This window comes from Labrus bergylta, chromosome 2 (assembly GCF_963930695.1).
Source record: "Labrus bergylta chromosome 2, fLabBer1.1, whole genome shotgun sequence".
In the NCBI taxonomy this organism is placed as follows: Eukaryota; Metazoa; Chordata; class Actinopteri; order Labriformes; family Labridae; genus Labrus; species Labrus bergylta.
The window spans coordinates 17339802-17365860 of NC_089196.1; the positions used below are offsets into that span (position 1 = coordinate 17339802).

Genomic DNA, 26059 nt, shown 5'->3' on the forward strand with positions numbered 1-26059 from the left:
AATTCTACTGGTAGAAGAAGAAGTAGAAGAAGAAATTAAACAGGAAGTCACTTAACGCGTAAACTGACGCGAACGGGCTGTGTTGTGTTTTGTTGGTAAAGTTTTTCGTTCTTTCGCTGATAATTGTTTGAGCCAACTTGAAAATTCAAAATGGGGAAGCGGCAGCACCAAAAAGACAAAATGTGAGTATCAAAGTTATCCCGAACAATAAACTGTGTTTGTTATTGTGGCTGTTCTAAGCTAAGCTAAATTAGCTAATGTTTACCTACGAAGCCAGCCAGTTCACGTAAACCTAAATCTGGAATTACTTCAGAGTTCATGTTCATATGAGGTATTATTCCACCTACAGGTACATCACTTGTACAGAGTACACACACTTTTATGGAGGGAAGCGACCAGGTGAGTTCAGATTTTGATTTGTCTAATGTTCCCAACCTGATGTAAACAAAAGTTACAGAGTATATTTGTATATGAATATAAACTCATTAAATGCTGTAAGACTGGATAAAGTAGCTAACACAAATATAACAAACTCCCCCGTCCTTAATTAAGGTTGTTACAGTGTTTGATGACTTTATTTAATAATGAGACGTTTGTTATTTTTTTTATTGTGGGTTTCCAATTGTTATCAGTTATTAGTTTTTAGCTGTACATTATCTACAGGTCACGATATGACTGTACTTTTGAATCAAACATTCTCAATAAATATGATCCTTCGGTCTTCAATTGCAGAATTCATAGCAGGACTATTCTCTCAGACCAGGGGGCCAGGGTCTTAACTGTTTGACTTGTGACTTGTTGTACCAAACAAATGTCTAATCAGGTCTCCCTCCTTTTTTTTCTGAGGTTCAAGGTTGTCTTTATTATCCCTGCGAGAGGGCAATTTGTCTTGCAGTCAGCAGCAAAACACATAAAGCCCGCAATCAGCACGCAACATAGAATGGACAATAAATAAACACAATAGTTAAGAGACCGATGGAAGCAGAGGCAACACAGTTAGTGGTTTAAAAAGGTGATGGCAGCAGGAACAAATGAGTTTCTCATCCTCTTTGTCCTGCATGCTGGCAGACTGAATCTGCGGACTGACGGCAGCAACTTAAAATCCTTGGACAAAGGATGACTTTGATCTGCCGAGATTGACTGTGACTTTCTTAAGACACTTTGTTTTATATAAATAAGAAAGGTCAGAAAGGGACGATCCTGTGATTTTGACACACAGTTTAACAATGCTCTGCATTTTGTTGCGGTTTTTGATGCTGAGTGATCCGTACCAGGTCACCATGCAGAATGTTAAAACTGATTCAGTAAAACATCTTCATAAAAGTGCTGTCAACATTAAAATTCCTAAGCTTCCTCAGAAAGTGCACGTACGCTGATGAGCTTTTTTGCAGACAGCTTCAGTTTGGAGCTCGAAGGTGAGTTTGTCATCGATGATAGTCCCCAGGTACTTGTATTGGTGCACCACCTCAACAGCCTGGTTGTTAATAAAAACAGGGGAAATGACAGAGGGATTTTTCCTGAAATCCACTGTCATCTCTTTAGTCTTTAGGACATTAATGTCCAGGAAGGATGACCTGCACCAGTCTGTGAATTCACTCACGACTGGACCGTGATCTGGTTCATCAGTGCTCAGGAGGGAAACGATCACCAAGTTGCAAACTTGATGATGTGCCGGTTCTCATGTCTGCTTTGACACTCATTTGTGTATAATACAAATAAAAGGGGAGAAAGGGCACATCCCTGGGGTGATCCAGTAGAGGAATAAAGAACATCTGATACGATGCCATTTGCTCTCACACGCTGTGACCTTCTTGTTAACAATTCCATCAGCCAGCAAGACCACTGTCAATGTTGTGGATGGACTTGAGTCTATCTGCTAAGATGTGTGGTTGTATGCAATTAAAAGCTGAGCAGAAATCAATAAAAACTAAGCGTGTGAGGGTCTTGGCCCCCTCAAGGTGTGTCAGGACTGTGTTTAACAAAGTGCCCATTGCGTCCTCAACACCCCTGCCTGACCTATATGCAAATTGTAATGGATCTAAATTTGCTTCCACAGTTTTTAAAAGTGAGTCCTTTACAATTTTCTCAAATGACTTCATTACAAGAGAGTTAAGCGCTATAGGTCTAAAGTCATTAAGTGCCTTAGGAAAATGATTTTTGGGCACAGGTACAATAATGGAATCTTTCCATAAACAAGGAGCTCTGTGGATGTGGAGAGACAATTTAAAGATAAAACTGAAAATCCCTGCCAGCTCTACAGCACAGTTCTTAAGGATGCGTCCTCCAATTCCATCAGGTCCCGGACTTTGCCTTTCCTTGATGCTACGGAAGAGTCTCAGGACCATGCCCTCATCAACATCGATGCTGGCCTGCCCTGAGGAAACATTTTTAAAAGTTGACTGTTCCTTACTGAAGTTGCGGTCGTTAAACCGATTTTAGAAAAAAAAAAAAAAAAAAAAGTTCATTTCATTAGACAGTTCAACATCAAGCTTGTCTTCAAGGGAGATTGTACATTTCTTAGATTGTATCCCCATTATAGATTTCACACCCTCCCGTGCAGGTCGTGAATTTCCAGAAATGAGCGTTCCCTCTACTTTGTCCTTTGCAAGCTTTGTCATGTATAGCAGTTGTGGCCATTTAATTCGAATACCGTCCTTTCAGGTTTTATTTAAATTTCTTTTACAGGTCTAAAGGGTACAATTATAAATTATATTATAGACTAAACACATAAACATGATTTTGTATACTAAATATTTTTCTTCCCACAGAAACCACACTGTGTACTGATACTCAGTTTCTAAACAGTCTTTACTAGTCCAGTGGATATATTTCAATACAAGTAATTTATGATGTTTCATCATATTAAATGTTGCTCCATGTTTTTACATTTCAGAGATCCCTAAGTCAAACTTCCGACGGCTTCCGTTTGATCACTGCAGGTAAGAAGAATCCTTTTTATCATCCCCAGGAGAAGTTCATCAATTCTGTCTCATAGCTCAGTGAGTTTCTTTGAGAGCACAGCTAAACTTTGGCCATGCTTATCCACCAGCAGTGGAGGATACTTTTCATTATTATATTGCATGGCTGGGGAAAATATTTTATCTTATTTACGACAATCTAGCGGGACATGGGTTTGTCTGGTATAATTGTAAGTAATAAATCATTTGTGTCATTTTGACTCAACCTTTTCCTCCAAAAATTCAGCTTGTCCCTTCAACCGTTTGAGTATCCGGTCTGCACTGAGGAGGGAGTCGTCTTTGACCTGCTGTAAGTAGAAAATGCTCAATTCAAAGATAAAATAAATTAAAATTGATGATATTGATGATATGATTTCGTCAAAATTATCTTTTCATTTGCTAATTGAAAAAACAGGACATTTTACTTGTGTATTCTCTGAAGTTTGAAGAACAACTTGGAATGTCTCAGACATTTTTAGTACAGGACTTAATGAGTAGACAGACTTGATGTCATATGAAGTAGAAACATGGTGGCCATGTATGCTTCAGGGTCATACACTTGTTATAAATTAATGAATTGACAGTTCTTATACGGTGTTAGGTTGGGACTATTAGTTGTTGTAGCTGTTAGATATGTTCCAAACAGTTAGACACAACACATGCTTCTAGCAGCATCCTTGTTCAAGCTTATGACACATATATTATAAACACATACCTTGTGTTTCAGGAGCATCGTCCCGTGGATTAAGAAGTATGGGACCAACCCCGCCACTGGAGAGGCAAGAAAACAAGACTAATAAATCAGCCAACATTCTTTTCTCTATAAATACCCTGACTACTGTATATTAACCTGCATGATTCATTTTAGATTAGTATATTTATTTTTCAGTGACCAAAACTCGCAGCCTTACTATACAGGTTTAAAATTTGGATTGACACGTTATTTTTACATGACTTTAGCTACCAGAACTATGTACTATTTTGATTGAGTCGTTCCTCAAAGTAGACAGTTGTGCTGGTGAGGAACTTGATTTATTTATTCTGCATTTAGTTATGCATATACAGGTTGTGATATGTTACTTATTGAACTGCTGAGCTTAAAACCTTCCAAAAACATCAGCTCCAGTGTATTTAAAAAATATTTAAGATTGTAAACTAACACCACAGGTTTTCTTTTTTTTTCCACAGAAACTGGAAGCAAAGTCCCTCATCAAGCTCAACTTTGTCAAGAACAACGATGGTAAATATGCCCATTGCATGCCTTTACTGTACTTTAATCTTAATGCAGATGTGTAGAAAATGGGGGTAAAACAAAAAGGTTGCTTATGCCATTTGAGCTGAACAAGTTCCATTTTCTGTTTCTAATCGCTAAAATCAGCCGGTAGTTAGGGAAGAAAAGGTCAAGCTAACACACATCTTATTGCACCTCTGTGTGAGAGAGCAGCTTGAAAGAGAAAATGGGACTTACAGAGTGTCAGAGGGTAATTTTGGGGAAGGGGATAAGAGCAAATTAAAGCAAGTGGAGGAGGGAAATGTGGGAGAGATGATATAATTCAGCAGGGAGGACATTACATGAGCAACTCCTTGACTTCTGGAGGAGATGAGGTCTGAGCCTGTGGATGTCAGAGGAGAAATACTCTGCTGGTCTTTTGCTTCTGATTTTTTTTTTTTTTTTCCTCTTTTCATTTTGTTCCAGGAAAGTATCACTGCCCAGTTCTGTACAACGTCTTCACAAATAATTCCCACATTGTTACCAACAAGGTCACAGGCAACGTGTTTTCTTATGAGGTGGGTGAACTCAAACGCTTTCCTCACACAGAAACTTTTGTGGAACAGATCGATGTCTAAAATTACACACCCAAACACACACACACACACACACACACACACACACACACACACACACAACAGATGTTATTGATTTAGATTCGGGTGATACGACTCAGATACTCCGCCCACATGGTTTCACAAGATGCTGCCATACATCACATCAAATTAGTTTTACACAACATGTACTGTTTTCAAAACAAATGGAGAATTTCAAGCTGTTCGCGACGAGCTCTTCTGATTATACAAACAAAACAAATTCAATTGACGAATTAGATACAGTTTTTTAAAGGCTGTCTTTCATAATTATTGAATTAGAAAAAAACAAGCAGAAATAGAAATCAGAATATTTGAAAATGAAACATAACATGTCTGAATAATTGACCTTACTGTGTCCCAAGAGATGCTTTTTTTAAAGAATAATTTTTGGGCTTTTGCCTTTTATTTGGCCAGGACAGTGGATAGTGTAGGAAATCAGGAGAGAGAGAGAGGAGGGGGGAATGAGGAGTGAAAGGAGCCGCAGGTCAGACTGGAACCTGGGCCGCCCGCTTGTAGGATTATAGCCTCTGTACAGGGGGCACAACCTAACAGCTAGACCATCTATGCCCCATTTGTTTTCTTAAGTATTTCTTTTTACACCCAGGCTGTTGAGGAACTCAACATCAAGACCAAGAGTTTCAAAGATCTGCTGACTGATGAGCCCTTCACCAGAAAGGACATCATAACGCTTCAGGTGGGGTTTTGCTTTGCTTCAGTTTGTCAAAGTTGTAACATTGTATTTATGGAAACTTTACCCTGAATCTGTGTGAACATGTATATGTTTTTGTCTTTGTAGGACCCCACAAACCTGGATAAATTCAATGTTTCCAACTTCTTCCATGTAAAGAACAACCTGAAAGTGTTGGATCCAGGTGAGTTCAATGAGTGATTTTTTGCCATAGAGTATGCTTTTTGTTTCATTCTACTCAGGTGCTAGTCTAGGAGTTCTTCCTTCTTCTAAAACAAAGGTTAAACCACTTCCTGCTCCTTGCTCTGTATTTCCCTGGCTCTGTTCAGATGAGGAAAAGGCCAAACTGGACCCAGCGTACCACCTGAAGAGTACCAATCTGGAGACCAGGGAGACATTAGCTGAACTGTACAAAGATTACAAGGGGGATCAGCTCCTAGCTTCCACCATGAAGGAACCAGTGGCCAAGAAGACAGACAAATTAAACGCTGTGAGTACACTCACTAGGATGGTACAATTATTCTGAACTTGATTGGCTTGAAAGAGAATGTAAAAGGGACATGAAACGGGGAAAAAAAACTGGAACAAAAATCTTTGATGACTAATATTTTTTTGGGCTAATCAAAGTTATTTTAAGTAAAATATATTGTTTGTCCTTGCTGTCCCTTTCTTTTTTTCAGTAGCTCTGCCCCCAAAAGTAACAAAACAACTTTCTTCTCATCAGAACACTTTTTTGACTGGATATCGTTTTTCTTTCACTGTGCTACGCCATGAACTGTTACCACGTTTGCTTCTCTGCTTGCTGACTTGAGAAACCAGGTCCTTTTTTTTTTTTTTATATTTAGGAGGCTTACCCTTGACCTCATGGAGCATTCAACTAAAAGGGGAATTTGAAAGTGGCATCGGTCTTTTGAGGAACAAGTGCCAACTCAAGGTCAACTTACTGGGTCCTTCTAAAGCTTTAAGTCATACAAGACTTAAAAAATCCACCACATAGAGGGGGCGCGCTGGTGGCGCAATGGTTAGGGCGCACGTCCCATGTATTGAGACTCTCGTCTCGAGCGGTAGGCCCGGGTTCACCTCCACCCGTGGCCCCTTTCCGCATGTCATTCCCCGCTCTCTCTCCCTGGTTTCCGACTCTATCCACTGTCCTCTCTCTGCATTAAAGGCACGAAAATAAAAAAATAAAATAAAATAAAATAAAATAAAAAATCCACCACAGAACATTTCCAATGTTATGATAAAGCCATGAAACGTAACTGTAGACTTCATAAGTCAAATAAATCAATACATTACTCAAAGATTTTTTATAAAACGTCAATTGTGACAGTAGGTGTCATTTTTATTCTGTACACCGGAGGGAGCTAAATACACAGTCATACACTGACAGTGCTGTGGGCAATGAGACAAACAACATCCAGAAGCAGAACAAAGAAGATCTGAAGTGCTCTGAGAGAAAGATGAATAATATAACACTACAGATATCAAATGAGATATAAAAGGACCAAGGCATATCAGTAAGAAAATGAAAGATAACTATGATAAAATGTACCAGGTTTATATTCTTAATTCTTAAAGACCTTTTTGATACTTGTTATGTTTCTACAGATCAGTATATAATATATTATAAGTCAGCTTTAACTGTGTGGGAATCAACACAAAGAAATATAACAAAAAAGGTCAGCTGCAGCCACGTTACCACCACCACTGTGTCCTTGAATGACTGGGGTGGGGGGGGGATGTCTGATTCAATTTAAACAGCATCCACACTCTTTTTCTTATCAGCTATCCTTTGATGCTATGCCACGTCTGTTTTTTTTTTTTTACTTCCACGCTTTTCCTTGGTTGCTCTCTGCTCAAGTTCACAGTCGATGTGCTGCTGTGACAGCATCTGAGAGAACAGGGAATATAGGTCAGGCGGAGCATACAAGGTGAAGTCTGCGCTTTCATGCGCCTTCACAAGAACTGGAGCAGAAGAATGCTAAACCAGAACCGAGGAGTAGACTTTTGAAATCCCTTTTCGCGTCTCCTCTTTTATCATCCTGAGAAATTATTCTATTGACTTAAATAAGTCCTCCAATCCTGCTCCATTGTTGGGGATATATTTGGATTTTGTGTATTACTATGCAGCAAATGTGTTCTACTATAATTTAGCCTCGAAGAACCTCCAAGCATCTTAAGTGACCAATGATTATGAGATGTTATAAATCTCTCAGGGCTGGGGATGTTGTGCTCTTAATCACACAGAAGCTTCAGAGGCTGTCATTAAGCTGGTTTGCACTCGATGCACCACTTAGCAAGGGGGACCAGCCAAGTGTGCGGCTTGAAAGAGGTGTGGGCTGAGTGGCGCGATTATTCTTCCACTGGAGGATGAAGCTTCAGGCTGTTTTTAATGAGAAAGTGTCTGTCCTGTTGAAGTGCATCTGAGCAGAAAACCTGCCAGGCGTATATAGCACTTACTGATTTCCAGTACATTTGACAAAGGGGATGGATTCAGGCTGCAAGAAAATACATATTTTTTTATCAACTTATCTATCTTTCAACCTGAGTGACTGAGTGTAGTCTAAACCCAAGGATGGTCTGTCCATCGTAATATAATACCAAGAAAAGCAGCAAATCCTTCATGTGGGAAGCCTCAATCAGTCTCAGTTGGAAGGCAAGGTTTTTTGATTTTAAAGTTGATCCTGTCCAGCCCGCACCTTTGCTCAGGACATTTGGGTAGTGTGCTAAAGACAAATACTGTGGATAAACGTGGCATTAATGAGTTTCCTCCATTGGGTAGCTTGGCTCAAGCCTTAAAGATGGGAAAGGAGGTCAGACAATCCTGACTGAGCTCTGTGTACAAAAGCCAGCTGAGGTGGTTCAGGATGAGGATGCTTTCTGGGTGCTTCGCTTTAGAGGGTTTCTGGGCTATTCCAACAGGGTGGAAATCCCGGGGCAGACCCAAGGCATACTGGAGTGTTTAACCCCATCATCCGTTTTCTCTTTGTAGCTTTTCTCTGATCTTTCAAACACATTTAATCAAAGATATTTCATCCCGTCCTCTGTATGATCCCTATCATCCCCTGAACCCCCCTTGGTGACTTTAGTTTTTATTTTCAGATTTTTTTATATTAACTTCAACTTGGATCAAGGAGTAAGAGTCTTAATTGTCCAAAGATCCTTTTCAAGAATGTCCTGGCCAAGAAGGGCAGAAACCCAATTACATATTTGAGACATAAAACTCAAGAAAAAGATCTAGGATGTCAAAACCACTGACCTACGTTGAAGCAGATTTAAATGCATTCAGTCACATTAAAAAGGTCCAGTTCCGTTCCAAAGATTCAAGTGATTTTTCGGTTGATTGCAAGCACACTGTGCAGATGTTAAATACATTCAGTACATAAACAGGTAGTCAAGAGGTTTTTATTTTCTTGCTTAGTTCATGTTGACTTTGCTTATGGAGTGGAGGACTTAGGTCCAGCATGTACTGGACCAAGATGAGGGGAGTCTGGTGATGACCATTGCTGCCATGACGGCTGTCTAGTGTCTACAGCTCTGCTCACTTCCTGTTCCTTGGCGTCACTGATAGTCATGGTGTTGCTGTTAAGAAAATAATAATTAAAAAATCACTCACAATCAAAATAATCTTCCAGGCCAGATATTATTGCTGGCAGGCTAGCTTTGGCCCGGGGGCGACCAGTTGCCAACCTCTGTACTAGACAAATGGTATGTGGGCAGCTGGTGTGAGAGAGGTGCCTTGAGTAGATCATTAAACTTCTAACTGTTCAAGGTGCTGTAGTCGTAGAAGAGAATATATGCTTAAAACAACATATCTTAAAAGCATTTTTTTTTTCTTTCTTTTTTTTCTTCCCCTAGGCCCACTACTCGACAGGCAGAGTATCTGCCTCCTTCACATCCACAGCGATGACTCCTGCCACAACACAAGAAGCAGGCAAGTGAACACCTCACACAAATAAAGCCCTCTTTTTAAGTCCCAGCAGACAGAAACCTTCAGCGCATCTTTCTCGTGTAGCTTTAATCTTGATTTTATCCACTGAAGACTAGGCTAGTAGTCATGCCTGCTCTTTTTGCAGCTTTGCGATCTCACACACACACACAGTCGAACGTTGCTGCAATTGGGAGCTGCTCTGTTTGACTGTGTGTTCGTCTCCTGTCAGTCTCTGAGCTGCATCATGAGAGAGATTTTCTGTTATGCAACTGCATAGTAGGTTCAGTATACTTCAGAAGAGGAGGACCATGTTTGGATTTAGTGACCCAGTTCAGGTTTCTGAAGAAGAGTCTTAGGCTGTTTACTTTTATGGATCTGTGTCTTTAGTTTAAATCACTGAATACTGAGACATGTTGTAGACCCAATGTTTAATCCTAAATAGAAAGTGTTAGGTTATAATATTGAACTGTGTAAGGATTGGTACTACAGCTGCAAGGATAAATGATGTTTGTATCAACTCTTTTTCACTGACACAACACCCTGAATACTTTGACTATGATTAAACGGTTTAAGCTGTAGAAGAACATAAATATTCTTAAATTACAGCTTCCTTAATGTGAAAATGATCTGCTAAACTATCTCCTCTATGACATTGAATTAAATATATATTTGGGTTGTCATTATTGGGTGTAAAGTTGGGCTGGGAATTACCGATGGTCATTCGTCACCCCTTTCCGTCTTGTTTTTTTTTTTTTTTTTTTTTTTTACCAAACCACTTTCCTGTAAAATGTTAAGTCTGAATGGTTATAACTCTTTAGCCCATGTGTGTGGAATGAGAATTAGCTGATTAAAGATTGTTTATATGAGAGTATTACCGGTATATAAATCAATAAAGCTCACTGCAGAGACTCTTAGGATTGTCAGAAATCGTATCTGCAGCAACATCTAACATGTAAAAAAACTATCAATTAAATCTTACGATAATTTTTCTAAATGGTTAGCAACTAACTTACCAGACTAAATCAAAAAAAGTTATCAAACAATTAAATTTTTTTCTGTTCTAGATGCCATTGCGGATGACACTGTGCGTTACCAGTATGTGAAGAAAAAAGGCTACGTCCGTCTTACCACGAATAAGGGAGTCCTGAATGTGGAACTGCACTGTGATAAGGTAACAAGACACATATTTACACACAAACAGCTGGAAGAAATAACACTCAACACTTGCTGTATTTTGGAAAAGATTGCTTTAGTTACCCTAAATTCTGTTTCCTTTTAACTTAAGACAAAAGATAACAGGAGAGAGAATTCATGTAAGAGAATCACAGTTTTTTCTTTTGTGACTGACTGAGCATTTTGTGTGTTTTTAAAAAAAAAAAAAGATTTTCCACATAAATAATGTAGGGGAAATGATCCTTAAATTTCCTTTTAATTCATAGATTAAATCTGTATTTTCATGACAGGAAGTGTTAAAAGAAGTCAGAGGAGATAAAGGTTTTCAAATGAAAAGTTATGGTCATGCTCTGGAGACTTAGAGTGGATTTGCGGATCAATGCTTAAAATCAGCAACAGCAATTTTTTTTAAATGAGGCCTGGTGTTTTTGACCTCAGACTTAGCTGATTTAATTTGCTGGCACAGGGTTCTGCAGTAATTATGTTGTGACGTGGGTTTGGCCTGAGCCGCTGGTTAAATGCTATTCAAGGTGAATCATTCAAAACACAGAAATCAGCCTCTTGCAGAGTGTGTCCCGCAGGTTGCCAGGTTTACATCTTAGCAGAAATGTCTTTGTGTGCCTTGTTTTTTTAAAGGTTAGGTGTTGGGCTCCAGAGAGACAGCAGGAGTTCCAGGAATGTATTTCTGCCCTGGTAACCAGGCGCTTCATGTGCTATGTTTTTATTGGCTTCTGAACTGTCGAATCAGAATAATGAGGGGAAAGTTGCAGCGGTTAGACAACCTGCTCTGTGCGCCCCACATCCCCCCCCTCCCAGTCTTACTCCCCAGTGGATTTCACACAAGATTTCAGCTCTATTTGTGGCCTGCTGTTTATGAATTAATGAGTGCTGTTTCACTGTCACATACACTTTGGGTCAAACACACCCAGAGTCCACCTCCCCGTTAAATGCCCATTGCTGACCCAGCTAGAGATATTTCAATTGTCAGTGTGAGGACAGAGATGACTGAGATGAAATGACAGGATATTGAGGAGCGTACAACTTTGGTATATTTAAAAGAACGATGGATCTGGTAGATGACTTCACTGGGATGAAATCAGTTGACCCTGACAGGTTTAAAAAGAATATTCATGTACATCAAGACTCAAGTAGCAGTCTTGACAATCCTGGTTTAGTTGTCCATGATTGTATAATTGGCAATAAGATGTAATAACTAATCTGGTTTCGGACGACACTCTGACAGGGATCAAAATAACTCTTTCTCTAGTATTGATTGTCCTCCTCCAAAAGTCAAATCTGTTTCCTTTTCTTTGGATTTGCTCTCCATTTTTGGAGCTTAACCTGTTTCAATGAATCAACCACTGCTTTTTGATGGATGCTGTATTGGATTTTTCCAAGGAATATAGACTGTTTATCTGGTTAATAATAACACTAATGGGACGAGGACTGTCATCACTCTAGGTTCAATCTCGATTAGGTTTCCTTGTGAAGTTAAAGTGACTTACCAGACATTTATTTCACCAACATTCCTCAAGAGTAAAACGTCAATCAAATAACTCCACTTATTTTTTGTGTCTCACTTTAAAGTCTGGTTGCCTGAGAATAACTTTTAAAAGGGAGGGGGCTTGTAAGCATGCATATATTCAAAGTTTTTTTCTGTCTGCGTCAGCAAACATTGTTTCCATGCTGACATCACTGATAACAGACCATTTTAGGCAGCAGAGCATGTTTCTGAATTTGATTGCATTTTAAACTTTCCCCAGTAGGCTTAACTCACACACACCAACACAGCAGCAAGCATGCAGACGAGCATAATTAACCTCAATTACAGGGCAGCAGCAGAGTCAAGATGTGGAAAAAGCCTTCAAGTTACAGATAGAGATCTCTGACGTGAGAGCGTCTGGTTTAAAAACTCAAGAAGAAAGCTTAATGTTTCATATGAATGAATGTTCTATTTTCTGTTGATACACACAATTTAATATTACATTATGTTTCTGGTGTTTTTTGCCATTGAAAAATCCATTTTACTGCCAAAGGTCAATCCATTTTTTTTGTCTAGTGGTTAGAAACAATAAGCCAATATGAACCAGAGTGCTTTGAAAATCTGGGATTATAAGAGAAGCAAAAAGCTGGCAGAGCAGTGAACCCCAACAGCAAAATGGAGACATATGTGGAAATAAGACCAGCCGAGCTTGGAAGAGACCTGTCACGCAGGAAAAGGCCTATGAATAAAAATAGGTTCATTCAAAGGCATCTGGTGATTCTTGGAAACAACCAATCATTGTTGCCAAGGGGAAAAAGTTAGTTTCTCACGCAAACACACACACACACACTTTCTCAAACACACAACACAGTGTCCCTCCAGACACTGGTAGACCTTACCAGCGGCACCGTCTTAAGCCCCGCCTCCCTCATTGGTGACACATACTGGCTCATTTTAAAGAGTGCCAGACAGTCAAAATGAGTTACTGTCAGTGAGTGTTTGTTCTAATTATTTACAAGATGCCTCAAAGTTGTTTTCATGACCCAGGATTTACCTTCAGCGAGATGAGAAATCCAGATGCTTCCTTTTTTTTTTTTTTTTTTACATCAACAAACTGCTTTGTAGTACCAAACTTGGCTCCTTACTGTATGGGCACATGGGCTGCCTGAGGCAACAGATGAACCCTTCTTCATCACACAGCAATGTGTATAGAAAAAACACTTTGAAGCAGGTCAGACAGAGTTTGTGACTCAGTGTGGTTTTGTGAATGCAAAGCTACCTGCAGTCGTGTCAGCTCTACCTGGAAGTTGAAATATAGCCTCCATCTGTAGCTCAACATCTTTCCAACATCCTAAAGGCAGCTCTGTAGTTCCTCTTCTTGTAGTTATATTTTGGGCTGCTTTGCGTTTTATTGGACAGCGCAGCTGAAGAGTGGCAGGGAATTTTAAGTATTTTGATAACACATTTGAGGTGATGAATAAATATGAATGTCTTTTTTTTTTTTTTTTAATAATGTCAGCGTGCACTGTCCTTCAGGTTCCCAAAGCTGGAGAGAATTTCATCCGTCTGTGCAAAAAAGGCTACTATGACGGGACGGTGTTTCACAGATCCATCCGAAACTTCATGGTAAGGACTTCAACCAAACAGACATGCTCTTCTGTGATTACAAACCCTTCAAACATTAAATGACTTTAGCATCTTCTCATATGCACAACAGCAGGCTTCATAACCACAACTTATTAAGCTCCTATTTTTTTAAATAACCTTTTCTGTTATAATAAATTCTTAATCTTCTATTCTATCCTGTTTCACTCATGGGTTCACCAAGGGTCAATCTCAGGTCTGTTACTGCAAAAATCTGCTAAATAAGACGCACTTCTATTACCTTTCTTTACTAAAAAGTGTGCTGCGTCCTATATACAACCAATATGCCAGTTCTAAAATGATGAGACATGCAGCGTCATGTGCTCAAGTGCAGACCAATGACGTGTTTGTGTATTGCAAGTGGCCCATCCCTGCTCCAAACTTACTGAGATAATCAGTGATGCAGGGCCAGGCTGGCGATGCCAGTTTTCTAACAGCTGTTCTCCCTCATATGGCCATATTCATTCATATGAAGAAGACAGTGGTAAACTCTTAAGGAAACAAACTGGTGATGTGTTTGTTTGATTGAAAAGTCTCCCAACTAAAGACAAACAGTGACATGGGGAGGTGGGCAGCGCTGCTCGCAGGCTGTGGGTCTGTACTTCACAACTATCACCGTAGGCTCAGAGCTCAACTTGAGTACTGTTAGCTAGCAGGAGTGCAAACTCCACATGGTGAAAAACAGAACTAAAACTGCACCTGAAAGAGCTGCACAGAAACAGCATGTTTTGGACTTGGCTGGAAGTCACGCAGGAAGACACTTTAATCCTTTTTCCTTCTGGGAGACCCCTCAACACACAAATACCAATGGGCCTTATATTCCAGATTTTTACGGTACATTTGTCCATTTAAATGGTGCTCTTGTGCTGGGGGGTGTGCCCCATAGTTTGAGAAGCACTGGTATAAGCCAACTTAACTTTGCCTCTCTGCTGAAAACTAACTAATGATGTTAATTAAAAGTGTATAAATTGCAAAAACCAGTCAGTTATACTCCTTAAGGTATAATAGTCACCATCGCAAAAAAAAAAAAAAATCGGCTACCTTTGTTATGAATTCTTTATGTATGTATTTATCTTTTTTGGCAAAACAATGAATTAATAACAACTTTATCTACTTATCAGTTACCTCTCTTTTAAAAATAATGTATTTTCTTTTCATGCAGAATGAACAAACACTGCTTTGGTTTCCTACTCCCTCCCCAAACTGCAGCCTCTTGGTTCAGACTGAGAATTTCAAAAGACAGGTCTTTGATCAGCCGCTGCTCCAGGTGTTTTCAAAGCTGCCGCTCCCGTAATTAAAGTGGCTCTTAGTGGTCATCTGGTCTCAAGAGGACCCTTACCTTTTTTCATTCTATCCTGTGGTTTTCATACAGAGAGAGGCCACTGAATTGTTTATAAATAATTACTGAGCCTCTTACACCTTCTTCGACTTATCACAGCTGAAAAAGGAGAGGATAGTGGCCTTGGAGAGAATAATTTCATAGCAACAAACACTTCTGAAACAGTGTGTTAATGGGATCACAGCTGTGGCCCTTGCTTCACTTAAAGGAGTTTGTCAGGTCTTAAAGGGAACATCCTGGAATGATACTCAAAAGAATTTTCAGAACACCAACGAGCTGCTCAAACAGTGAAGAACGGTTTCAGACAATTGTGATGCCGGTGTTTGCGTCTGCCAAGTCTACCTGGACCATTTTAACATTAGTTTGCAGCATTGTTGTTTTTACGACTCTGCTATCTCTATTCACCAGGGAGCATTAATGCATTCTCAGGATTCTTTCTGGTCAACAAGTTTGTCAAAGACGGCGTCCAGCACAAACACAGATAATACAGCCGAGTCCCCGAGACGCAGAGTCCTGATCACAACTTAAGCTGTTTTTAAAACTGCATACCTAATCAGGAGAGACAGAGATATGTTTGGCTCTATTGGAGCCCATTAGAATTAGAGTCTAGAGTTTTGTTTAAACAGTTAAGATTTCATACAGAATTCTAAACACACATCTATAAGAATATTGGGTTTGTTTTTATGACCTTATGGTCTCGCATGCATGTTAAACGCTTCTCTTCACTGCCTCTTAACAGAAAAACATTACAGAGACCCATTCATCTCAACTTTGCTCCACAGCAGGACCAGCAGTCAGAATCCCCCAGTGTGTGCTAAAACAAGACGTCCAAAGAAATGCACAGAGCAGTCCTTAGCTATATAAACATTAATAGGAAAGTTGAGCCTTTACAAGGAACAATAGAGGCCTTTATCCTTTAAACGTATTCACTGGCTGCTAGTGCTTAACAGGAACATGCCCACCGGGTTGAAAATAAAACACTAAAGTAAATACTGTAAGGTCACAGCTTGACTGTTTAAGAGCAATCAGACATTTTCCGATTTGAATGTAAGTAGAAGAAGCAGCTCTTGACAAATCGCTGGACAAACCCGGTTTTGGCTTTCATGTGCAGCAGCTGACGTCAACCAAACCTAACAGAGTGTTTTTTGTTTCAAGATTCAAGGAGGGGACCCCACTGGCACCGGTACAGGTAAGATGACGACAGCACTCAAACCACATTTAGTATGACATAATACCATCTGTGTTTAATGATTTATAATTCCTTTTTGTTGCTTTGAGTAAATACCTCTTGCAACTCGAGATGCAAGTCAAGAGTGTTTCTAAATATACCCCTTAAAGGCTCATGGGAGCACAGCAGACCCTTAAACACACACACACACACACAAACAGAAAAGATGGGGAGATGATCTAATGGTAGAGGGCTGAGTGTAGGGTATAGAATGGGGGTGTGCTGAACAACCAATCAACCAGCATTTGGAGTAATTCCCCTCTTTTCAAAAGCCAGTTTAAGAGGCAGCTCAGTGAAATTGACTACTCTGCCTCACACAGTTAATTTCCTGCCTTAATGTCGCCTGTGCTGCTCGCAGTGTCTGCAGCACAAAGAGCGCTCTATGTCTGCGGGCGTCTCTGAGCCCTACGCAAAACTGCGTCCAACGTGACAGATTTATGAAGGTGCAGAATTCCTTACCTTCTCCTCATCACCTGGACTGAAAAACGTGTCAACAGATGACGTGAGCAGATCTTTGACTGGCTTTGTACGATTGATTTCTGCTGTCGTTTCAATCGTGCCGTGATTGTCTGGTTATTTACTATGATCAATAAGAACAATGACTCTCCACAGACAGCAGCAGTAAAGGACTATTGCCATTCATGTTGTTGTTTACTTTATATTTAGAATGTTGACCACTTTGCATAGAGTAATGAAGTAATGAACTTGCAGAGGTTATTTTGGGTCACAACATAAGAAAAATGAGTGTGATTGTTTTTTTCTGATACTTATAGGAACAATAGGTAACAACACGTCCAGCCTGAATCAAACAACCACTCAGGGTTAGCTAGCATGTAACTAGCCAATCACAGGGACTCTAAACAAACTGGCTCTCGTATGCTCTCTCGCTCTCTCTCTCTCTCCTCACCACAATAAATCTGATTTTATGCAGAATATATGCTCATATCTATTGTTGTGTGTAGAGATGATAAAATAAGATGTGGAACAATGATTTGATACTTTTTTGGAGTTTATTAATCAAGAGTCAAAAAACAAAAAAAAAAAACAATTTTGATTTAGTTGTTCATTGCCTGCACACATACATATATTGAAAAGAGTGTCACATCCTGCAGTCTGCTCAGTGTAGCGCTCATTCTTTCCCCAACTTGAGTTAAGCCTCGTTGATCCACACCCTTCATAACCAGGCTTTAGTGAAAGACATGTTTTTACATTTTTCTTCTATTAGAAAGCCTAGACATGTATTAAAAAAAATAAGAAACCCGGGGCGCTGGTGGCGCAGCGGTTAGTGTGCACGCCCCATTATGGAGGCTATAGTCTTCCAAGTGGGTGGCCCAGGTTTATAAAGAAAAATAAGAAACCAGAAGCACTTAAACCCATATTTTAAAAAATTTCCAAGTAACGTGTTCATTAGTGGAGATGCTTCACCGCTGAGAGTCAATGAAAGATGTTTTCATGTCTCTTTCTCTCTTTTCATGTTTAACCTTTTCAATCGGTAGAAGTTCAAGGCTTTACTGTGTTTTCAACTTAAAGCAGAGGAAATGCAGTTTGATGAATTGGTTAACCCTTTGGAGACGGTTCATTTATCTTTTTATCCCCCTCTATCGCTCTCCTTTAACGTATGATCAAAGTCGTACTTAGGTAGAATGTCTGGGAGGAGATCAATTTTGCAGAAATGTCACAAAGCTGACTGCCGCACAAAAGCCTCTGAGTAGTTCTTTGCTTTGCATTATACATTTAAACTCCAGCAGATACACACACATAATGTGACACACCACGTACTGTAGCTGTGTAATGCAGATACACCAGCTGGCAAAAAATAAGCTGCTTTCTTAGAATTGGTGTCGACATCACTGGACAAACATTTCTCACTAGTTCATAAAACTTGATTCAACAGTTCCCATGGTTTTGAAGATGTTGAAATGGATTTCCTGTAGTAATTATAAGATACATGTTCTCCCCATTTTTTTTCCCCTCTTCTCTCTCTCTCTCTCTGATCCCAGGAGGGGAATCCTTCTGGGGAAAGCCTTTCAAGGACGAGTTTCAGCCCAACCTGTCCCACACAGGCCGCGGGGTTCTCAGCATGGCAAACTCTGGTCCAAACACAAACAAATCCCAGTTGTAAGAAATTATTTTAACAGCCTTACATTTTCAACTATCGCTCTGTGCTAGAAAGTCAGTCTGCAGGGAATGATCTTTTTGTTTTTGACTTACCTTTGAATTCTTTGCTGAGGCCCCACAGGAGTGAATTTGATAAACAAGTTAATTTGTTAATTTTTTCTCAAAGAAAAAGTTGTACGTTTGACTTTATTTGTTTAAAACTGAAACTATGGTCAAAGATTTTTATGTTGTTTTTAAGTAAAGTGAAAGGCCCAACCTCTGTCACTTGCATGCTGTCTAGTAATACCACCCCTGTTTGCCTAAAGCCAGAGTCAGCTGTCTAAAGCCCTTTACAGATTTGATTTGCTGTCATACTGCGCTTGTACATACACATTGATCACATAAGGGTGTGATATTGGTGTCCCAGTGTGTTAATTCACTTTGCATTATGCCGTTGCAGAAGCAAGAGACGCTAGGCCTGTGAGCACACAGTGGAAGCTTCACACACACACGCACACACACACACACACACACACACACAGAGCGCTGTTCCACCTCGCCGGCTCAAACGTTACACATCGTCAAAGTCTTCCTCCCATTGCTTCTACCTCCAATGGCGGCTCAGTGGCGTAACAACTGTTCCATCATTATACAGCCGTGTGTTACACATTACAGGCCAGGCATAACAGTGCCGTCAGTATCCCACCTCAGAGTGGCAATCTGTAAGCGCCATAAGAGTCATTGTGCTACCTTACCTTTAGCATCTTCCCGGCCTCAAGGACTGTATTCTCAGAAGTTTAGTACAGACTTGTTTCTAGTCCTTCCAAACCATGTAATAAAAAAAAACTCTTACCACACACGACGAACATGTTTTCAGATAGGAGTATATTGGTTATTATGCTTTTAAATTCAGATCATAATATAATAACACAGTTGTAATACTTATTTAAAATACTGTACTTTCTCTATATTCTTCACATGATATTGTTGTGTATTCTAATGTTTTCATTACTCACATATTTCTTGTTGCTCTGTGTGTTCTGCTTCCTCTCAGCTTCATCACATTCAGATCGTGCACCTACCTCGACAGGAAGCACTCAGTGTTTGGAAGGTAATTCTTCTCTATATATATTAAAATTGACTCCACTGTGGTTGGGTTAGCTTGTTTTGTGTACTGTAGCTGCCGAGACAGAAGGCTACCAAAGCTGACAGTCATGACAGAGACTTGCTCAATCAGTGTCATTTACACAAACAGTTGTGTCCGATCTTTCTTTTTTCTCTTCTTCTCCTTTTTGTCTCTTCTTCCTCTTCCTCATAGTCTCCTTCTCTCTCTCTCTCTCTCTCTCTCTCTCTCTCTCTCTCTCTCTCTCTCTCTTTCTCACCCTCTGGTTTTATTCTTCAAATTTATATTTCTTTGTTTGGAAGTCCAGACAGTACAAACAGTGTTGTGACTTCCAGTCTGACTCCTGGCTGACAGCAGTAAAGAATTCAGTAGCTGCTGAATCCCTCTCTCTTTCTCTCTCTCCCTCCCTCTCTCTTTTTGTCTCTCTCCCCTGAGCTGAGCTGAGTATGATCTAAGACGGTTTTTCTAGAAAGTCCTGGCTGTTGTCTAAAATTATTCAGACTGCTTTCACCTGACTGATTCTTCACATGGTCAACACTTTAAAAGCTTCTGCTTTCACCTCATGTCTACCTTTTTTTTTTCTCTTTTTTTTTTTAATCCTTCTCAGACTGCAGTCTTTTCACATTTAATGGGGCTGACCATGTACGACCACTTTACCAGATCTATACATAATGTGAAGTCTGCATGCTCAGGTGTGGCCACAGTGAGGTCCTTTTAACTGTGGCTTCATCACGTTGAATTCTATTCCAAGAATAGGCTTGAGGAGAATCTTCTGTGATATTACTTTAGGATTTAAAGTAACTCCCATGTTCTAATCCACCTATATTGATTTAAATGTATTTTATTTAACAAGAAAAAATGTTCAGGAGCCAATAGCCTAGTGGTTAGTTACATAAGGAGGCTCCTCCAAGCGGCAGCCCATGTTCAAATGTGAACTGATGCGTTTTTCACTGTCCTATCTCTACAATATTGAATATGAAACCGAGGCTTGAAATAAGAATCTGTCAAACTCTTATTTATCGTGTGAAATGTGAATTTCTTTGGCTTTAACATATAATTAATGGTTCTGTCTGATAAAGTAAAGTGCATGTGTCACACAGTGTGGGATCTCCTCTGTCAGGCTGAACACATGACCGTAGAGCACGTGTGACCTGAGAGGAAACCCCCCCCCCCCCGCTAGCCATTGGATATACGAGTTCCTATTTGTTTTTTCACTCTACACCTGAAACCAGGAGGTCCCCCCCACAGGAGCAGCTTGATGAAGACTTTTCAGTTTAAAGAGCAAAGTGTGAGCCACACTTTTTAACGGCGCCCCTCAGCAGGAGAGCCAATAACAAATGTGGCCTTTTGGCCCTCAGTGTTTGACAGACTCTACATGTTGTGTGATTTGATTCTTTTTGTGTAGAGTTTTTGTGCTCATAAAAAGGCTATAAAGCTTGACTTTTAGCAGCAAATCATGTTCACTGTTGTCTGAGAGAAGTAATGAGGACTGCACAACTTCCTCTATTGCTAGACGGTTTCGCAGGATATAAACTTGATTGGATCTAACTTCGGAGCGCCTCTTCTTGTCATGAATGAGTCTACCTTCTCTTTGTCATTTTGAGTGGTAAAAATGGCTTCATTTGCAGTGACTTTATTGAACATTTATCAAACACACATTATATATTTTTGCTGTGACCAAGATGAAAGTGATCTGGGAGTAGTGTAGGAAGGCCAGGTCTCGTGGCTCCTGCATGTCTTACAGATAAAAGACGTTTTGTGTTTTTTCTCTTTTTGTAGGATTGTGGGTGGATTTGAGACACTCACAGCCATGGAGAATGTGGAGAGTGATCCCAAATCAGACAAGCCGAAGGTAAGTTGTTGATGGTTTCATTCACGTATTTAATGTGCGATTATTACACTGTTAATAATCATTTAAAAAAAAGTGAAAAGTCTAGCAATCAATGACTAGCCTGCTTTTATAAAGTGTTCTTAGATAACAGTTGTTATGAATCAGGGATGCAGTTCTTTAAGATAAGGTGTCAAGTGATTGATTTGGCGCTTTACAAAAAAGAATCATTGATTGAGATCGATTAGATCTTGTTTTTATGCTGAATGAAGCTTTCCAAGAGAAATTATTTTCTATCATGTTTATAAGACAATGACTGAATGAATGAATGAAGACTGGCTTATTAATCTAGAATGTCTGGAATATTTATTGTCCTCACATCAAGAAATATCTATCAAATACCTCTCCATAGGTTTTTTTGTTTTTTCTTATCTTGACATTTGTCCGACACCCTCGCCGAGCAAATTAGAGTTCAAGTGCCAAATCATTTCAAGTTCCTTGATGACTAACATGAATATGAGCTGAAGAGGGCAGGACTCAGGCGTAGTGCTATTTTGACCCTTACATGGATCATCTAAAGGTCAGCCGCTGAGACGAGAAATGAAGAAGGGGACCGGTGAGAGATGACTTAGAAATGCCATCGACTCGCTCGTTTTGGTCTTCGAAAAGCTAGAAGTGTTGTCTCTGTCGATTGATCCTGAATCTTAGCAGATGTAGCGTTGGTATTTAAAGGTTAAAAAAAAAAAAAAAAAAAAAAAAAAAAAAGCATGACTTCATTTTCGTCTCATGTTTGTTGATAAAATTTCTGTTCTTTGTTTTTGTTTTTTTCAAGCTGCAGGGAGAAACTTTTATTTGAAAAAGGAAAATAAAAGAAGTGATTTTTTTTTTTTTTGCATTCCATTTTTTTTCTTCTGAATTACAGTCGGAGATCAAGATCATAAGTACGGATGTGTTTGTGGACCCGTATGAAGAGGCGGACGCTCAGGTTTGTATTTCTCTGTCTGTTTTCACTGAACATTTCTGGTTCAGGATACAACATGTGAAATTAATTTGATAAAATTGACACAGTTACAGAAGCTGACAAATAAAAACCAAAAACCTTTTAGTTTTTCAAAGTCTTTTTGATGTGACTAAAAGAAGTAGGGAAAAACGTCTGTAGTGTCATGCTCCTTTAAGATTGCTGTAGCTGTATGCTATAGATGAAGAGACAGAGGACACAGTTCCAGATAAAATGATGTATTATCATGCCTGATTTGATATCATTTACTCAAGACCTACAGACATGTTTTAAGAAGTATTCTGATTTGATTATCAATTATTGTCTGATGTGCTTTTTCACAAACTGTTTGATTTTCTTTCTAAGTTTCACACACAAAAAGCTACTCCTCTATTTTATGTATATTTAGAATCAATTAATATGTAAGTACTTAGACCTATAAAAGTGTAACAGCTGGACACAAGATGTCTCCAGCATCCCTTAAACTCTTGGCTGAGCTTTATTAGGATTCTTTTACTGCTCTGTTTAGCCTGTAATTAAAGTTTTAAAGGCTGGGTTTGAGTTTAGATCCAAAATAATCAAGTAGAGTTCAGAGCAAACACCACAAGAAAAGAATCGCCTTCATGTGAATATTGCAGAACTGTTTCACATCAAACTCTTGGAACAACATGTCAACTGACTGTAAGTATTTAAGGCTTTCTTTTACACCTGAAGCTGTTGGCCCATCTGCAATTAAGATACAGAGTGTGCAGGGAGTGTCAACATGGGAGTAACAGTCACTGAGCATGAAGTCTTTGTGGTGTCTGGTGTCTCTGTGTCCTCTGATCTGGTATCCATGTCTGTGGAGTTACATGATCTACTCTTTTTTTTGTTCTGTTTTGTTTTCTCAGATCGCAGCAGAGAGAGAGAAGGAGCTGCAGAAGCAAGAGGAGGAGAAGCAGCTGACCAATGTCGCTGTGAAGAAAGAGGACGAGGCACCCAAGACCTTCAAGGCCGGTGTGGGGAAATATATCAACCCTGCCACAACGTAAGGACACACGCACACGCACACGCAATCGCACATGCATACTGATTTACTATTCATCAGATTAGATCATTTGTTCAACTCTCAAGACAGAATGTTATTAAAATGTTTACCTGACCCCCCCACGCAATCTGCATTACACTTCCTCTCCCTGTCTGATCAAAGCCACTTGAGAAACAGAATAACAATGAGTGGGTGATAAAACATCATTGTCACAAAGGAGCACAAGATGGGTAGAACCATAAAGTGCAGAATGGCAATTATGGAAAAAGATTACTCAGTTTCCCTGTGGGGATAATTTAGGTTTATTGTCCAGAACATATTCTCACTGAGTCCGGGGTTGTCTTGTTTTTAGTGTGAGATAACTCTTTATTTCACATTAGTTTATGTATTAATTTTGGCATTGAAGGAAATGTATAATCCCAAATATGATTAAGACATGAAACATGAGAGTCAAGTATACATGAATCTAAAGTTGTGTTAGCCACAAGGTTTTTTATGACATTCTTTTATTAAAGAATGTTTTTGTGTCTTTATTCAAATCGTCTCTGTCTCCTCAGAAAAATGTCTTTAACATCCTTTGGACAATTCAAAAACAATAAAAAAAAACTTGTTTACACATTGTAGTTTCCTGCAGCATTGATGAAAATAACAGAACAATACTGTCATTAAGCAAAGTGAAGGTGTACATACTGAACAGACAATAGCCTCATCATTTTGTCTCTTTGATGACATTTTCACTTCAGAATAGGAAAATCCTCCTGCCCCCTTCTACCTGTAACATTCATTCAGCTAGATTTATGCAGAGTCATCATTAATGTTCTGCAATAGCAGTCCTTCCACTTTAATGTAAAAGGCACGTTTGGTATTGCACCTGCTTTTAATATCCCTTTAGGTTTGTCTGCAGGAGGATGCTTTCTGCAACAACGTGTATATCGTAACAATTACTGTGCTTTGAATAGTTTTTTTATTTTCAGGTGATCAATTATCTATTGATTAAACTAACTTATTAAAATACAAGCGACTAGGCTATGCATGTTAATGAGAGTTATGTGAAACCGTGCTTTGTCTTTAAAGTCTTGATTGAATTTTAAATATTCATGACAATCATTGGTTACTGGAGAAAATATCTCCTATATTATTTTGAGTAGACAGCATCACATTTTTTAACATTTTAAGACATTTTATTTCAGCGATGTCATATAAAGGGTTTTAATGGCATCTTCACAGCACTAGATTTCCCCTGATGTGACTCTTTTTGTTAACTGTTTTGCTACATTTAATCAACTACCAAAATCAATCTGTTTAAATATATGCAGAGAAATCGGTTGTTGAAAAAACCGCAAAGCGGCAGCTCTCATGGTTGTGTGTTCATGTTAAGGTTTTAATAACTGTTGCTCATCCTGTTTGAATCAGCTTCTGGTCTGGTCACCCCCTGGCCTTTCACACTACAATAAAGATGAACACATATTTGAATGACTTACCCAGACTTCAGCAATGAAGAAGAAACCTGAAATGCCTGTATGCTGTATTATAAAAGGCACAAGCAAATGTAATTTTTAGAGAAAAGAGTAGAGCATCAAGACAGTACAAAGGAAGAATACATCCGAACAAACGCCACATTTCACAGAGAAACAAGATCACACATCTGTGAACAAAATAACGGATTATGTTTTTATCTTTCTCCCTCAGAAAACGTCCAGCTGCTGAAGATGAAAGCAAGCCTTCTACCAGCGGAGTAACAGCTAAGAAGTCCAAAGGCAAGTCCACCTTCGGAGACTTCAGCTCCTGGTAGCAACAACACATTCAGCAGTCACCAGTCTGTGTTTTTACCGGCAAACATATATTGTATTAACTCTTGTCTTTATTGTATTAGATGTTTTGTCGTCCTGTGAAACGATTAATTCAATTTTTTTCTTTTTAAAAAAAATGGCTTTTTTTTGTACTTCAAATAAACTTTGACTTTAAATTGAACACAATGTACATTGAGAATTATTTTCCAGTGAAGCAAAAGACATATCAGCATTTATCCAGAGGACACATTCTCAGTGTAAGAAGTGGCTTATCTTAACGTCATCATTCAGGACAGTCAAGGCAAGGCTTAAATCATCTCAGTAATATCTTTTATCCTTAAACAGATTAACCCAGGACGCTCTGATCCCTATTTGTTAACCCCTATCATCAGACTGTGGTGGTCACTGATAGAGGTTTCAGGATATCTAAGGTAAAGGATGACGACATGCAGCTACTTTGGCCTGAATCCCAGGGGTTTAAATGGATTTCTGCATCACGTATCCATAATCATTCAGAACGGCGCTCCACAGAAAGCTCCAGTTATAGATTGTAACAAAGTCAAGGAGACTGCACATAAAAGATTAATCTCAGGGCTCGGTCACTTTATGTCCACGCTGGTCGGCTGGTTATTTAAGGACACACTCTCACTCTCCTCACCCAACTTAAACCTTTTGTTTCTGTTTCCTATTTTCTGTTTTCCCAAAACCCTTTTAAGTCTAAATTGGCCATTAAAAAAAAAAGAAGCATTTCCTAGGAGCACTTAAGTGTTTGATTGTTTCCTCAACACTGAAGAGAAGTAGCCATCCTTGAACGTCCCTGAGCTATACAATGTGAGCAATTACCTGAAACCCCTTAAATTTTCCAGCTTCTATAAATATCCATGAAAG

General features: G+C 39.3%; 1 protein-coding gene and 1 long non-coding RNA gene across 2 annotated transcripts; one reads left to right on the forward strand and one right to left on the reverse strand.

The window, feature by feature from the left end:
• The first annotated feature begins 27 nt into the window (after positions 1–27).
• ppil2 (peptidylprolyl isomerase (cyclophilin)-like 2) lies at positions 28–25352 on the forward strand. Its single transcript, XM_065966651.1, has 20 exons — positions 28–182; positions 350–399; positions 2894–2939; positions 3205–3267; positions 3685–3736; positions 4146–4197; positions 4654–4745; positions 5428–5517; positions 5620–5695; positions 5841–6001; positions 9370–9445; positions 10507–10613; positions 13635–13724; positions 16237–16270; positions 18310–18427; positions 19461–19517; positions 21309–21381; positions 22280–22342; positions 23245–23381; positions 25071–25352. Exons 1-20 carry the CDS (start codon positions 151–153, stop codon positions 25171–25173), a joined length of 1572 nt encoding a protein of 523 aa, XP_065822723.1. The 5' UTR covers positions 28–150; the 3' UTR covers positions 25174–25352.
• LOC136183302 (uncharacterized) lies at positions 8903–19671 on the reverse strand. Its single transcript, XR_010669131.1, has 2 exons — positions 19423–19671; positions 8903–9093 (listed from the first exon to the last, which is right to left on the reverse strand). It is a non-coding gene; the product is annotated as an uncharacterized lncRNA (long non-coding RNA).
• Positions 25353–26059: the final 707 nt, after the last annotated feature.

Coding starts and splice junctions, on each gene's coding strand:
- ppil2 (XM_065966651.1), top strand. CDS start 151: ATGGGGAAGCGGCAGCACCAAAAAGACAAAAT. Junction 183..349: donor CAGCACCAAAAAGACAAAAT/GTGAGTATCAAA, acceptor TTCCACCTACAG/GTACATCACTTGTACAGAGT. Junction 10,614..13,634: donor TGGAACTGCACTGTGATAAG/GTAACAAGACAC, acceptor ACTGTCCTTCAG/GTTCCCAAAGCTGGAGAGAA.